Source organism: Epargyreus clarus, unplaced genomic scaffold (assembly GCF_041222505.1).
Source record: "Epargyreus clarus isolate Ecla_fem2 unplaced genomic scaffold, WU_Ecla_fem_2.2 ptg000019l, whole genome shotgun sequence".
In the NCBI taxonomy this organism is placed as follows: Eukaryota; Metazoa; Arthropoda; class Insecta; order Lepidoptera; family Hesperiidae; genus Epargyreus; species Epargyreus clarus.
Genome location: NW_027332227.1, coordinates 5,404,428 through 5,418,224, shown reverse-complemented (window position 1 = coordinate 5,418,224; position 13,797 = coordinate 5,404,428). Strand labels below are relative to the sequence as shown.

The following is a 13,797-nucleotide window of genomic DNA, read 5'->3' as shown; positions in this document are numbered from 1 at the left end:
GTTGCCACTAGAACTTAATGTTTGATACTCGTAATAATTATTTGACATATTATTGTAAGACAGAAATAGTTTGAGATTTTAATCTACCTACTATATTAGATATTAAGGATCATTGTAAATATTATATGAATAAATTTATATACCTATATGACATGTATTTTAATCATTTAAGATAGGCGCTCATGGAGTAGGAACTTATTAATTGTATATAGATGGTATTGTATATAGACTTATATTTGTATATAGATAGCGCCACTTGTATTTCTGAATCACGCTATCGAAGTTTTAAGAGTAATCTGCAAGTAGAACTACTTTATTATACTCGGGGCAAGATGGCTTAATATAACCAATGATAGTATTCGCTCAATTAGTATCGCTCATGCTACATATTTAGAACGCTATTTTACTTAGTCTAGTCTTTTTTAAACAATATTTTTATTAATTAACTAGCTGACCCGGCAAACTTTGTACCGCCTCCAAATCTATTTATCAAATATATTTCATATAAAATATAGCCTATGTTACTCGTGGATAATGTAGCTTTTGAATGGTGAAATAATTTTTAAAATCGGTCCAGTAGTTTTTGAGCCTATTCATTACAATCAAACAAACAAAAAAAGTTTTCCTCTTCATCATATTAGTATCTATAGAACTATAGATTACCTGCAATTACAACAGACGCAATATGGGCTTTATCTGAAGTTGATCACATTTGCGTCGTTCCTGTTGGACTTGAGATGATCGGCACATACACATAAGCAGTTTTGTTCAGTTGTTTCAGTGAATAAAATGTATCTATGAGCAGCACTAGCACTTAACATTAGGTGGACGGCATGCTGTTTGCATGTAGGTATACAAAAGAAAATCCATCTCACTATAGTGAGTCAGTCCAGTGACTCTAGTTATATACTTACAATATCTATGTATTAAAGCTGAATTGACTCATTACTGCAGTGACAGTCAGTCCTTAGTATCCTACCTTAGTATCTAAGTTTTGTTATTTTGCCATAAACACTGGTATGTTTTATGTCGTCGTATGCCATACAAAATGCCGCTTACCCATAGACTAAAGATCAGAATTGAGGGAATCACCGGCTGATCATCCAAGGAAGGAGTGGAGGGAGTAGCCGGTGCACCTATAGAAGTAGTTTTTGCATTTCTAGTGGGGGCAACTCTCTCTTTAACCGACACCAAACGGTAGAAATCAAATGAAAGTGTAGACATTTAAACTTGAAATTGGTTTCTAATACTCTATCAAGTATACGCCCTACTTTAAGTGGTTCAATGTCGCAATCGATAAAATATAAGATTACTCGAATGATTATGAGGCATCTGCAATCATATTTTAATACTTAATATTGCCATGATTTAATTTTGTGTCCGTGTGCTCTAGTAGCTAGCTGATTCTGGATGAACAAAATGCGTCTCCTAGAACCTAGCATTCCTTGGTTACGACGCTGTTGTTCCTGTAGTTTCAGGACAAGAATAGCGTCATGTTATTTCCTGTTTATCATAAGGGATGACTAAAAGGGGGTTTCCGTAACACTGGGCGGCGAGAGTGGGAGCTCGCTCAGACGACCTTGAGAAGTACTACCGTGTGTGTGGTTGCGTGTCGTCGTAAACACCCCAAAGTGTGATGAGCGTAATTGTCCACCGGCAGGGAACGTTCGACGCACCGTGCTCAAAAGACTCCGGTAACCTTTCCTTGGAGATTCCAGACTCCTTCACCTAGATCTGAGGACAGTCATCAAGGGTGGGCTTTGATTAGTAAAATACAAAGATATCTTACCGCCTTGTAATTGAAGGAAGCCACAAATGGATGACCGTTTTGTGTATCTACACGAGTTTTAGAGAAAACGAGCTTTTGCCCGCGGCTTCGTTCGCGTTACGAAGTAATATTATTAACTAAGAAGATTTATACAAACTTTCATCCCCTATTAAGGGGATACCCTTGGGGGTAGAATTGATCAAAATCCTTTCTTACGTCATAACATCTACCTGAATGCCAAATTTCAGCCCGATCCATCCAGTGGTTTGGGCTGTGCGTTGATGGATCACTATGTCAGTCAGTCACCTTTGAGTTATATACAGGGTGAATTTTTAAAACGGGCCTTCAGGGCCAAATCCGAAACTATAAGGATTAGCGAAAAATGCTGAAAGGAGTTACGAGGCCGATTTTGATAAAAACTAAAACTGCATCATTAGTTTTTTAAAATATTTTTTTCCTTAGCCGGGAATCGAACGAGTTCATTTTTTAAAAAAATTACACCTCTATATTATTCCACTATCTGATAGCGTCGCTTATAAGGATCAAATTCTGGGAAGTAATGTTATGTGACAAATTAAAGGAAAAGGAAAGTTTTGAGGAAAATACGTATTTTTTCATACATTGGCATACTAATCCTTAAGGATTATACATAACAAATGATTTATGTATAATTCTTTAGAAACAGACATAAGTCATACCATTGAAGAATTTGTTGGTTAATCAACTAATTATTCGATGTTATGACTATGATATACGGCTTAGTATGAGAATGTAATAGTTTGGCAAATAAGTTACCGCCGTTTTTAGGATTTATTTTTTAATGAAAATAGATAACTGATTAAATAGTAAATTCTTATTGTTTGTTGTTTACAACTTCGTTTCAACGTTAAATATCATTTTCTATATCTCTTTTTTTAGTAATCACTGGGATTTGACTCTAAAAAGTAATTCTCGCAAATTGTCAATTTTACATCTGTATTAAACGAAACTCCGCCCATAGCAAGTAAATCTATTTTAATGGTCCTAAAAATAACCTTAGCTAAGTCGGACATAAAAATATAAATTATTGGGAAACAAAACGTCCATTTCGAATGATTAGAAACATTGAGCCAAAAAAAATGTTAATACACAAAATGTTTAAATTGATGAATGGCGGGAACTTAACTGCCAAATTAATATGAAAAAATATGTATTTTCTTAAAATTGAGGTTTTTCCTTTAGTTTGTCATTTATCATTACTTTCCAGATTTTGATCCTTATAAGCAACACTATCAGATAGTGGAATAATATAGAGGATGGATTTTTTTTTCAAAATGAACTTGTTCGATTCCCGGCTAGGGAAAAAGTTATTTTAAAAAAGTAATGATGCAGTTTTAGTTTTCATCAAAATCGGCCTCGTAACTCCTTTCAGCATTTTTCGCTAATCCTTATAGTTTCGGATTTGGCCCTGAAGGCCCGTTTTAAAAATTCACCCTGTATATTTAAGATTTACGTTTAAACAACTAATACGTATTTCAAACATTTAAGGAAGATTTTAGACCAGAGACGTGGTTACACTTTATTTACGCACACAATTTGTCAAAACTGGTTACATAACGCTGGTTATTTTTTTGTTCGGAGTAATTAATCTATGTATTTTACTAAGTGGTTGGGCTAAAATACCACACAGGGTTACGATGTCGCTCCCACAGCACCTTTGAACGTTGCTCCCTCGTCAACACCAATTCATGTTAGACAGGACCGACCAAATGGATCCATCCAATGCATGATATCAACAAAATCAGGTATATAAAAAATAATGACATTAAGTATACCTTTTTTTTTTGTTGACGAGGGGGAAACCTTCAAAAGGTACCCGACGCCATGGGAGTGACGCCGGGTTATGTGGGATTTTTACCGCACTAAAACCCCCCGGTGGCCGTCCTCAGCGTTTGGTGGAGAACCCCGGGATCTCCAACGGAACACAACCGGAGTCCTCCTAACGCGATGCCCTTTTATCAGGCTCTGCCCTGGGGGGAGCAATTTACGCTCCTCTCACATCCCCTGGTGATTACAGCGATATGCGACCACACAAACCGCTGTCCTTCCCGGGGTCGCTTGCTGGACGGTTTGAGCTCCCACTCTTGCCGCCCCCAACCCCAGAAGCCCCTTTTAGTCGCCTCTTACGACAGGCAAGGGATACCGTAGCCCTATTCTGGTCCCGGTACTACAGGGTCAGACATTAAGTATACCTACAACAATATATATTAGCGACCAAAGGCATTATTTGACTAAAATTTTTGTATAAAAATATGTATTTTGACTAAATTATAATTTAGAATAAACATAAAACTCACATGTTGTAATTTCTTAATAATGTTTTTTGGTGTGCGGTAGGTAATACAAAATCTATTGAACTTAAACTTAAAAGTAAACTAATATCATAATTTTATATCCTGAATCCTATAAGTATTCACACAAAGACATTGAGGCAGTTTATGATTAGGAACACTCAAAAGCGGAAGAGATTATGATTTGTTTACTTATTGTCAATCAGAAAAGTTATGTTCTACCAATTATAATAATTAGCACACAAAACAGCACACATAAATCAACATGTCCAGATCAAAAAAACAAAGTTAATTTAAATTAACAATATGTAATTAGAGTAAACTAACATTAGCAACATTACACGTGATGGAAATAGAATAAGTATCTGTCTACCTTTTCAATTCATAATTATGCTTAATTTATACGATAACGAGGTACAAAAACACGTTTTATAAACTTGGTCTGTTAGTTTTTGGTAACCCAAAAACGAGGGATCCGATTTTAACAGGACGTAGATACGTCGAAGACATTACAAGGAAAAACAGGTTGTTTATACAAGAACCTAAAACAAAATAATAGAAAAGTAATAAATTTAAAAGTGGTAGAACTAGTATGGTTTAACCGGAGGTACCATCGATAGGTGGGTAGATCTATTTATAGCGCAAAACAGTTCCTGAGTTTCGATGGAAGGGTGTACAAAGTGTAGATGCCGATTGATATACTCACATTTGAGGCGACCATTTTAGTCTTAATTAAAGAGTGGCATCAATAAATCTTATAAAAAATAATAAAATAGAAAAATAAGTTAATACTGTTTGTCAATTTTTACGCTACAATGAAGGCGGCGGTAGTTGTCCTTCCGATGGCCTTGTGGTAGGGCCCTTTATTCAAGGTAATGTTAGCGCGTGGTCAAAGGACATCTAATTAATGCCACGTGAGATAAATAGCATTAATTAGGTTTTAACATAGTGAGCTCGTAATGCTTAGATTAGATTATTATAATTATTAAACGTATCACATAATTATAAGTAGGTAGGTAGGTAATTATAAGTACATACGTACGTAAGTATATTAAATTTATGTAGTTGCGTATTCTGAATATCTGACAGCAGTTCACCTTAGAACATATTTATACAAATTCAAAATAACTACGGGCTCCATAAATGGTTCTCATTTTGGATGTTTTCAATTAATAATCTGTTATTATTAAAAATAAAACATGCTTCTTAGTAATGTCATTTTGTTTTTATACTTCTCGGAGAACCCTTTCATTTGTAGTCCATATCATGGGGTGCATAAAAATAATTGGCCGCCTTCTTGGAGCGTCCACCATATTGGATTTAGAATGATGTACATTACATTACAACTAATAATTAAGAACAAATAATAAAGGAAGTTAAATAAAAGCTTGTTAATGTAGCGTTACCTACCTACATACATTAATTGTTGCCACAAGGTTAATGTAGTTAGCTTATATTCTCTTATTTTTATAATAGGTAGGTATGTACTTAGACTTTGCATGTAAATTTTTTTTCATAAGATTCAAACAAACATATTTTTCTCATCCGAATTTTCAGATTAAAAATTATATAATATCCGAAATTTCAAATTATAATTCATGTCATTTGCGATTGATTAATAATGATATTATACCAGTATTTGTTGCACAATATCCTTTGTACACTTGTAAATACTAGCCGATAACTGTTGATAACAGCGAGTCACTGATGCATTATTGTGTTACAAATTAATTGAAATTTAAGTGTAAATCAAATCGGACACTCAACCCCTGTGAGTGCGTTACACGGTTTCTAATTTTCTTACTTTTTTATTGATATTCTTAACTGTAGAGTAGCAATAGAGTTGCCATGAAGAGAAAGTTTCATCCACAAGTTATGGATAGATGTCGATCTGGGCTGTCGATGCTGAATCCATAATTACCTACAAACTTACATTACATCACAGTAGGTATTGCCACAGTAAAATGTGTTATTGCCCAAAACATAAGGATCAACTTCGTGACGTCATATATAGTAAACTTATAGGTAATTTAATCGTAAATGTTCAACGTGTGACTATAGTTACGGGCAAATTAAACACTTGGCAATGTGCCCAGAAAGGAGATCATAAACCATGGAAATGAGACGTCCAATGATTCAGACGACCGCTTACAAACATCTTGACTATACAATTAAAAATATACACGTATCTATATTTTCATAATTTATTATTATAGTACTACTTACTACTTATAAATTAAACAGATTTATTGTACACGATACCCAAATTAAAAACAACTGTGTTCAGCAGATATTCACATAAATTACAATGTTTACGATATCTTTTACTAAGTTATTATCATAATTACGATCACATTTGATATGTAACAAAGTAAAGATGACGTACATTTATACAACGAATAGGGTTGCCACTCATACTATAATAATAATATTTACTTACATACTATAATAATAATCATAATAATATATAATATTATAATAATGAGTGCAGTGTAGCTAAGGCAGTGATAGCCTAGTGGTTAAGAAACTCGGCCTGATTTTTCTAAGTTATGTGCGTATGAGAAATTAATTATCACTTGCTAAACGTTGAAGGAAAACATCGTGAGGAAACCTGCGCACCTCACAGATTTCATAAAAAAAAACAAATCTCAAAGGTGTATGAACTCTACCAATACGCACTTGTCCAGCGCGGTGGACTATGGACTAATCTTTCTCATTCTGAGAGGAGACCCATGCCCAGCAGTGGGACAGTAATGGGTTGATGATGATTCAATGTATAAAAAGCAACAGTTACACTGATAGACTAGTGATTAAGAAACTCTGTCTCTTACACAGGGGGTTCGAGGGTCAAATTAAAGGCAGCTCTGATTTTTCAGAATTACGTATTAGAAATTAATTATTACTTGCTTTAACGTTGGAGGAAACTTGAGAGTTCGAAAAGAAATCAAGGGTGTTCCAATTCTACCAATTCCCGCTTGGTCTTTACGCTACTGCCTAAACCCCTTACTCTGAGAGGAGACCCGGTGTAAGGTACACTGAACGTGGCGATATTTTTTGTGAGTACCACAATTCCACATTACATTACATTTTGAAGGAGAACCCTTTGTGGTTCGACTCTGGCGACACCACCGCCACACCTATTTCTGCCTAATTACAGCAGTGTTTGGCGCTGCTGTGTTCCGTTTTGAAGGGTGTGGTAAGGGAGACATAATTTTCCGAGGCGTTCCAGCTTAGTCCTCAGGGGTAGCGGGCGCATCTGTAGCCGACCTCAGGTAGGAATATCTAATCCTATCTAGGGTTGAATAATAGATGTCCATGGGCGGCAGTAGCCAATTACCATCAGGTGGACTGCATGCTCGTCTGCTACTCTTATATTATAAAAAAAAACATGAATCCAATACCTACACTACACACAGACGAAATCGCTTTTAATCAATTCATCATACGTCGACTTATGGAGTTAAAGTTCTATTTTGGAGTAGTCCAGTTAAACTGAACGGAAACACATCATTGTGGTCCTGTCGCGTTCAGAAGAAAATTAATTTTTAAAGAGGTCGCAATTGAGCGCGGATATTACGCCTGGTAATATGGTATAAGCAGTGATAGCCTAGTGGTTTAGAAACGCGGCCTCTCGATTGAGGGGTCCGAGGTACAAATCCCAGGCACGCACCTCTCATTTTCAAATTTATGTGCGTATTAGAAATTAATTATCACTTGCTTAAACGGTGAAGGAAAACATCGTGAGAAAACCTGCATACCTGAGTGATTTACAAAAAAAAAAATCTTAAAGGTCTACCAATACGCACTTGGCCAGCACGGCGGACTATGGTCTAATCCTTCTCATTCTGAGAGGAGATCCGTGTCCAGCAGTGGGACAGTAATGGGTTGATGATGAAATAATGATGATGATTAAGCCTGGTTATAAAGAAGAAACAATGAATAAACAAATACAAAATCTACATAGATATATATATCAATTACGATGAATATACAATGTAAGCTCTTTATTTACGGTACATTTATTCGCGGTTAACGACCTCTTTATGAGGAGATCCGGTTAGAATATTAAAATGATTTTGTGTCTTTATTAAACCATTACCATATTATTTTAATTTTAGGTTATAAATGCCACAGCTAAATTGAAAACCATTTTAAAAGGGGCGCAGAAAAAATATTTAGGCCCGAACAATAACATAATAGATAGACATTCTTCAATATTATATTTTTCTTATTAGAGCCAAATTTACGTAACGTGACCCAACGAATAAGCTTTACAGGTAATTCGTTTGTGTATGACAGAAATAGATATAGGTACAATATTTTTATTACAAACATTTACTGTAGGTACTTTTTAGTACCTGCCTATAATAGTACTTATATTTTCTTGGAAAGTGGACATTACCGTCCATGAACATCTGAGACCAACTTCACATAGAAAAGATTCTGACAATAGGATTAACAAAAACATAATATAAAATATATTGATTATTATTTTATTTGTATTTGTAGATAAAATATTACAACACAATGACAAGATAAACATAAAAATAACATAAAAAATTGGCACTTCTCTATATAGGTAAAACAATATCTCGTAATATAATATCACATGATAATACCATCCTACTTTTGTCATTAATTTCACGTCATTAATTTAATCATTTAATCTACAAGAAAAACAATTATTGGCAAAGAGATAAGCAACTAATTAACATCGCACCTTGTAGGATAAGTTAAAACTTTATCAGCTTATTATTTTTCTAAATCACCCGTCTGCTATACGACATAATCTTGAAGTAGGTACTCGTCTATTTTACGCAAAGAGTAAGCAGAAACAGAGGGCAGTTTTTTTATAATGGTTAGGGTGCTTTTCCTGTCACGCGTCACTCCAGCACGCGTGCTTCTTGTATCGAAAATCGAGTTGCAAGAGATTGCAGCGAGTTCATTCATGTGTGTGGGCTGACATTTTTCGACAGGACAAGTAGATAGTATAGTAACACACCTACACCATGCTACTGCATGTCGCATAAATGTTTAAATTTCAATATTTTCTACGTTATTAAAGATTTACTAGTTGGACCGCAAACATTTGTACACAGTTTACATATAAAAAAGTGCCATAACACTTGCACAGAAAGGTAAATTTTTTACTAATTACAAATAAATAATAGGACTTTACTCCATTATATATAGCATCAATAATCGGTTATATTAAATAGGTTAACTAAAAGTTACATTATACCGAAGACACTCAACTGTCCATATATTTATTCTCCTTGCATTATACAAAGATACATCGAGTGACAATATAATTTATATACATATTCCTTTACTAGTAGGTACCTACTTTAGACAGCGCGTTTCCGCCGAGACTCAAATAAATATTTGTTCTTATTTAAATTTATACTAGTAAAATAATTATAATAAGTATGTGGAAGCCCATTTAATATTTGTTCACATTAGGTATGTAACATTTGTATCACATTTTATGTTTCTAGACAGAATTGACAAAATCCTTAAAATATGCCTAATCTTATCGGTAGCGAGTAGGTAGCAACTCTCATAAACACCTTATCTCTTTAAACATCATTCATTAACGACTTATCATAATTCAATCTGAAATTCAATATATTATAAAATAATTTGATTTAATTATATGTCAAGGTTATAAAATTAAGCATTATAAAATTAAACTAAAGTGACGGTCAAGTATTATTCATTTCTTTTTCTACTTCCAGACATTTACCATTTAGTTCAACGATCTCAAATGGAGAACCTTTGACCTCTTTCGCTTTATATCCATCCGGTCCCACTAAAGACAGAACAACCGGTAAGAAAATAAGACCGTTAAATAAACCAAATATAATTACAAGTAAAAATATTTTAAAGAATGATTGAAATGTATAAGCTTTTGACATGCTCAACAGTGATAATGATAATAATGTAGAGCCTCCGCCAAGTAAAACAGCAGTACCGATGGACATTACTGTTTTATATGCTCTGTCATTGCGTGAACCTTCATTTATAGTTAAAAATGTATGACCTACGTGAGCAGAATAATCTACGCATAAACCAATGGCAAGTTCAAGTCCAATACAACAAACAATATCTACTGTCATACCCCATACTTGCATCCAACCTAATACATTAACTATTGTCAATAAGACGCAAATAAATATCCACAGACACATTTGAAGATTTGTTATCAGAATCACAGTACACATCATCACGCAAAGCAAGGCCAATTCAATGTTTCTTTCTACTTCGACTGCTATGATTTCATCGGTGACCCAATTTGCAAAAACCTTTGACCACACACTACGATAACCATCACCCGATGTTATGTTCGCGGACTTGATTAATTTTTTCGCTTGGTTCATAGCTGGAATATATTCATCTGGGCCGGCAAATTTCAGAAATGTGAACATCAAAGAAGAAGCAGTAATGTTACTTACCGCTGAACCACAATGTAGGGGTTGTGTAAATCTAAAATTGATTTGATACCTTCCTCCAAAAGGACTGTTTAAAAATCTTGACAAATAATTATTGAATTCCAAATTCGTAACAGAAGAAGAATTTTTTAAGTCACGATTATAGTTTGTTTTGACATATCGATGAAAAGGTTCTACCCAAGTCACCAAGTCATTAACATAACTTTCATTTTTAAATGTCTGCACAACATTGTATAATTGTGGAAATTCACGTTTATAATCCATTTCTCCTAAAAATATCACAGCAGGATAACCTTGAGTAGGATAAAAGGACTCATGGGCATTAAGAAAATCTTTATAATAATTTCCATCTGGAATAAACCATTTAGGATCAAACCTTTGCTCTAATTGAAGTAAGGATTTAATGCTAAAACCTGTGACCATTAATGTAAACATTATTGAAATAAATTTACCAGGTCGCGTAAACACGATTTGTTTGTAGAATTTAGAAAGAACCTTTTGAAATATAGTTATGTCTGTAGATATGGGAAACTCTTCATTATGTTGATAGCAAAATAGAAAACCATTTCTTTTCGTTTGTATTCTTCTTTGGTCTAAAGTAAATACTGCTACATAAAAGGTCACAGAATAACAAAATATAAAGAATACACCTATTGCAGCATAGATGCAAAATGACTTAAGTGAGGGCAAAATTGTTATAGCACCAATTAATAGGGCAACAATATCAGTAAACGATGTAATTATTATGGAAACACCTGCATGTTTAAGCATCAATCCAACCTTATATGGTAGACTCTTGTGTGATTGCTCTGTTGTAACAATTTTCCAGCATGCATTCATAACAAACATATCATCGACACCCAAACCCATTAACAGAAATGGTAAAGAAGAATGTACAGGACCAAATGGTATGCCTATAATAGAACACCAAGCAACTGCAGAGATATAGGCCATTCCAACATTGAGCAAACCAACACTACCCAACGTTAATCTTATTTCTACCCAATTAAATCGAGATATAGCACATACAACATATATAAACATAAGTGCAATACCTATATAAAGTTTATCTAATTCACAGAACATGGACTCTCCACTTATATCAGCAAAACTTCTACCGGCTTCAAAGTAAATACTATAACTTTTGGTCATGGATGATATATGAATTATCTTACTTAAAAATTTTGATTCCCACATTGCTAATGGAACAGATACCCAATCTTCTGTACCAACTAAGTTTCCAACTTCATTCAAGTCAACTTCAGACATGTTTACATGTGTATACCATGTAGTCAACAGGGACTTTGCAGTAACAACATCTCCGCTCTCATCCCGTTGAATGCCACCTAGTAATGTAGTATAGTCAACAGGGTGTCCAGTTACTGGATTGATTTTTACATCATTCAATTTTCTAATGATGTCATGTTTGGTTAGGTTTTTAATTACATTAGGATCATTTTCCCATAAATCCAAAATATCATATTGAAGGCACGCTAATGAAAAACTCTCCAAGAAATTACAATAATATTCATCATCCACCCAGAGAGTTAAATCCACATAATCATTTTCAGTGTTGTTATTTTGCACTGAATTGGAACTAGAATTATTATCAGATCTCTTTCCATTTGAGGTAAATAATTTAACTACAGGCACTTTATAACACAAATCTTTCACACTATAAGTCTTGTTTTCATATGTAATTTGAAGAGCATTAATTTCACTAGTAATATTCTTAACTGTCATGAGAGTATCAGGATCCAGAATATTATTTGCTGTGATCAGAATTTTCTGAAACCGGAAGTTGCTTCCAAACTTGTTGATGTACCAGTTGGTGTCTTGATAAAAGTCTGATTCCGGAGGCACCCATAAATTCATAGGATTCTTTTCTATGTAAAATCTCAGTAAACCAATGCAGCTTAGCAGGACAAAGATCCATGTTATTGTTATAGTCCTCCATGGATGTTTTGCAACTATTATTCCGAGGGTGAAAAATACACTTTCAACAAAGTGCACAAAAATAGTCGACACACTTTCCCATACCTGTTGCGGAGACTTGATTTTCTTCTTACTAGGCATAGGTAACAGTTCACTATAACATTAACTAATAGGACTTCACTTTTTACAATTCAATTATGGACCGTTTAAAAATATGTACTTTCATTACTACTTGAATATTTGTCGCGTACCAACGACATGTGGTAAGCGTTCTGCTTTTATCATAACAAAGTAATATTACAATGTGAATTACAAAGAAACATGTTACGCACTGCGTAGTAGTAAGGCCGACGTTTGTTGTTTGGCGCGCTTGATAAGGCGCGACGCTAATGCAGTGCTAACGTCCGCCGCGCTGACTATATTTTGTACAATGAGCGAGATAAGCAACAGATTGCAAGCTGTAGTGCTCTCGAACTTAATTACTCATAAACTCACTGCCTCTCATCGGACTTAGAGATTGCTCATACTTGAAGTTCATACATAGATAAACTCACCGAGACACTGTTTAAAGCCGGTTGATGATTGATTAACTCGACGTGTTTGTTGACCATTGAAATCTTGAAGATTTTAATTTAAATATCGTTTTTTACCGTTCCTGATATCTGTTCTCTTTACTTATGAGTTCATTTCATTTCATTTTAGACTCTTTAGCCATTGAATTTATTTTATTATGAGCGAATAATAAGGCTTTCATGCCGAAATTTCAATAAATAGATATATTATAATAATTATATAATACTGCGGATTACTGCAAAATAATTTAATTTACTAATTTGACTGTTTAAACCTCGGGTTTGAACACTTTGAACTTTGACAGAAATAAAATATAATTTAAAAAAATATGCACAATGCACATTGTACATGCACAATGCATCAGTCAGGGATGTCCATTTTAGATCGATAAACAAAATCGATTTTTGGACTAAATCATTAATCTTTCTAATCGATACTAAGCAATGTATAAGAAAGATATTTTGGTTGTAATCAAATAACAACTTTAAAAGTAACTACATAGTTAGATAGGAAAGTAACCTGAGAATATGTAATTTAAACTAAATTTAAAACAAATAGAAATAAAAATATTTACAGTAATCGAAAAATAACTAAAACTATAATAAATAAAATAAATGAGCCAGATCGCTGCCCCGCGGTAGTGTACCCAAGACACTAGCAGCATTACCTCGTTGTATTGCCAAACTTATTTGTTGACCGAGGTAAGCTCCAGCTCTTGGGTCACCAGAGGTCTCAATCA

At 34.2% G+C, this 13,797-nt stretch overlaps 1 protein-coding gene across 1 annotated transcript; it reads right to left on the bottom strand.

Annotated features, from left to right (window-relative positions):
• Nucleotides 1–8,956: 8,956 nt before the first annotated feature.
• Nucleotides 8,957–13,410, bottom strand: LOC140750005 (patched domain-containing protein 3-like). The gene has a single exon (XM_073083285.1). It carries the CDS (start codon nucleotides 12,624–12,626, stop codon nucleotides 9,804–9,806), a length of 2,823 nt encoding a protein of 940 aa, XP_072939386.1. The 5' UTR covers nucleotides 12,627–13,410; the 3' UTR covers nucleotides 8,957–9,803.
• Between the last annotated feature and the right edge of the window lie 387 nt (nucleotides 13,411–13,797).